The 2,663-nt window shown below is 44.8% G+C and overlaps 1 protein-coding gene across 1 annotated transcript; it reads left to right on the top strand.

Moving 5' to 3' along the window:
* The first annotated feature begins 331 nt into the window (after positions 1-331).
* LOC101573430 (olfactory receptor 5B2-like) lies at positions 332-1,279 on the top strand. The gene has a single exon (XM_004645863.1). It carries the CDS (start codon positions 332-334, stop codon positions 1,277-1,279), a length of 948 nt encoding a protein of 315 aa, XP_004645920.1.
* The last annotated feature ends 1,384 nt before the right edge of the window (positions 1,280-2,663 follow it).

Genomic DNA, 2,663 nt, shown 5'->3' with positions numbered 1-2,663 from the left:
CGGGCCATTCTCTGATAGCATGGCTGGGAAGACTAAGCTGGAGAATGTTTATTTGTTTCAGACTGCTTGGTACCCAGTGTTGAGTTAACGTCAGTGTTGTCTGGCGCTGGATAGTTTAATGTAAAGAGAAATTATGCACTTTCAACCCAAATGAAAATATGCACTAGTTGAAAATTCAGTGGACTTTGGAACATCCAAGCCGGGCTGGGTACTAGCGGCTGTCATCCCAACCAAGGGAAGCCTGCTATCATCTAAGACTGTGCAGTGGGTCATTTCCTATGCATGTCATTGTCTGTTTTGCTTTATTTGCACTGGAAAACACAGATTCAATATGGCGCTCGTGGAGAACAGCACTGAGCTGGGTGTTTTCAGACTGCTTGGGCTGACTGGCATCCCAGAGCTCCGCGTCTCCCTCTTCCTAATGCTTGCCCTCATCTATCTCAGCACTCTCCTCGGGAACCTGGGCATGGTCACGTTGATCCTGTTGGACTCCCGTCTGCACACTGCCATGTATTTTTTCCTCAGCAACCTCTCCCTGGTCGACTGCATTTACTCCTCCACCGTGACTCCCAAGGTGATGGCCGGGCTTCTCACGGGGGATCAAGTCATCTCCTATGGCGGTTGTGCTGCTCAGATGTTCTTCTTTCTGGCTTTCGCGCTTGTTGACTGCTTCCTACTTGCTGCCATGGCCTATGACCGCTGTGTCGCAGTCTGCAAGCCCTTACAGTACGCCACCATGATGACTGTGAGCGTGTGTGCTCACATGGTGCTCGGCTGCTACGCCTGGGGTGTCATAGAATCTTCCATCCACACCGGGCTCACCTTCTCCCTCTCCTTCTGCCGTTCTAATGTGATACATCACTTTTTCTGTGACATCCCCCCAATGCTGGCTCTCTCCTGCTCTCCCATCCACGTGAATGAGGTTGTACTCTTTATCCTTGCAGCATTCAATGTCTCCTTTGCCCTGGCAGTGATCCTGACCTCCTACCTGTTCATACTCATTGCCATTCTGAGGATGCACTCGGCAGAAGGGAGGAAGAAAGCCTTCTCCACCTGCGCCTCCCACCTCACCGCGGTGACCATGTTCTACGGGACCGTCATCTTCATGTACCTGCAGCCCAGCTCCAGTCACTCGATGGACAGTGACCAAATGGCTTCTTTGTTCTACACCACCATAGTCCCCATGTTGAACCCAATTGTCTACAGTTTAAGGAATAAAGAGGTTAACAGTGCTCTGAAGAAAGCCATAGAGAAGTGTAAGGTGCTGCTCAGCACATAATGTTAATTGGAGAGATTGTACAATCTGCATAGTTAATCAATTATTTACTATCATGTAACAAACTAACCCAAAATTTAGTGGCTTAACATGATGATTTATTATTTATTATCCCTACGTGGCCCAGAAGTTCCTTTGCCACTTGCATGATATGCGTAGGTTCTGGAGGGGCAGCTGCGGGGCAGTAGCTGTGATTTACATTCACGGCTGCCACTGCAGGAGACTTTCTAGGTCACCTTGGTTCATCTCCCCTCTGTATGTCATCCTGCTGAGGTGGACTGGCCTTTCTGTATGACATCTTCAGGGCAGTGTTCTCACTGGCTAAAAAAACCTACAGAAAATCCTCCTGAAGTGAGCTCATTCCCTTATTTCACCACACCATGAGAGCAAAGGTGAGTGAAAATCCCGAACCCAAGTCAGTGATGAAGAAAGACACACCGCCTCTCAAGGAAAGAGTTACAAAGAATTTGTGGTGATAGGGATGATCTCACAAAATGAGAAATTGGGCAAAGTAGGCAAAACTGCTATAAGAAGGAAAATATAGTGGCACAGATAGCAACGTGTCATCCTTCTACAGAGGAGGGTTCTTTCGCAACGTCTATTTCTCTGTAACCTCCCAGAGTGTTAAAAACATACCTTGGATTGTCTTTTCTACTTCATCTGGAGGACAGGAGAAAGAGATGAAAGAAAAGCAATTTCTACTCTAGCACATAATACAGTAGTTGTGCTCATTACTTTCTAGAACATTCTATGATCAAGAATTCAGTCATACAGCCAACCATCTACAAAGACAACTTCCAAGTTAGGTCTCTAGCTGAGTGGCAGTGTGCCTTACCAAAATCCTGATACTCTGGAAAAAAAGGGGTCAGGGTTAGGAAGGGGACAGTAGTCTGACAAAGAATTTGCACCTGAATCCAAATTGCTAGATTTGTTTCCAAAACTTGGCTTCTACCTTAATTTTTTCCCTTCCTGAAGACTCTCTTCCTTGACTTTGTACTATTTCTTTACTAAAAATTTAGATAGCTCTCCTAAAGATCTTTTAGGATCTTTAAAGAAGCTGTCCTTCTTTATCTTTGTCATAGGATTTAAGTAAGTCTTGAAAATCGTGTATCATTTTAATGACTTAATTTCTAATTCTTTAAATCATATATAACATCACATGCATACCTTGGATTCTAAGTTAGTTAAATTTTTTTAATGTGTTTGAAGAGTGGAGATTGTACAAAATGCTTATGTACTGGACACCAAGGGTAAGGAAATAGGAAATTCAATGCACACAAAACCCAAGAGTCAGTGTCCTCTGTGTGAGATGTCGAACGGTCTGGTTGTAGGCTTGCAGTGGAAGGATGGCATGAATTTCATCCTAAGCAAGCAAAACATGATGTGT

This window comes from Octodon degus, unplaced genomic scaffold (assembly GCF_000260255.1).
Source record: "Octodon degus isolate 3935 unplaced genomic scaffold, OctDeg1.0 scaffold00239, whole genome shotgun sequence".
Taxonomy (NCBI): Eukaryota; Metazoa; Chordata; class Mammalia; order Rodentia; family Octodontidae; genus Octodon; species Octodon degus.
This window is presented reverse-complemented; position numbering and strand designations above follow the sequence as displayed.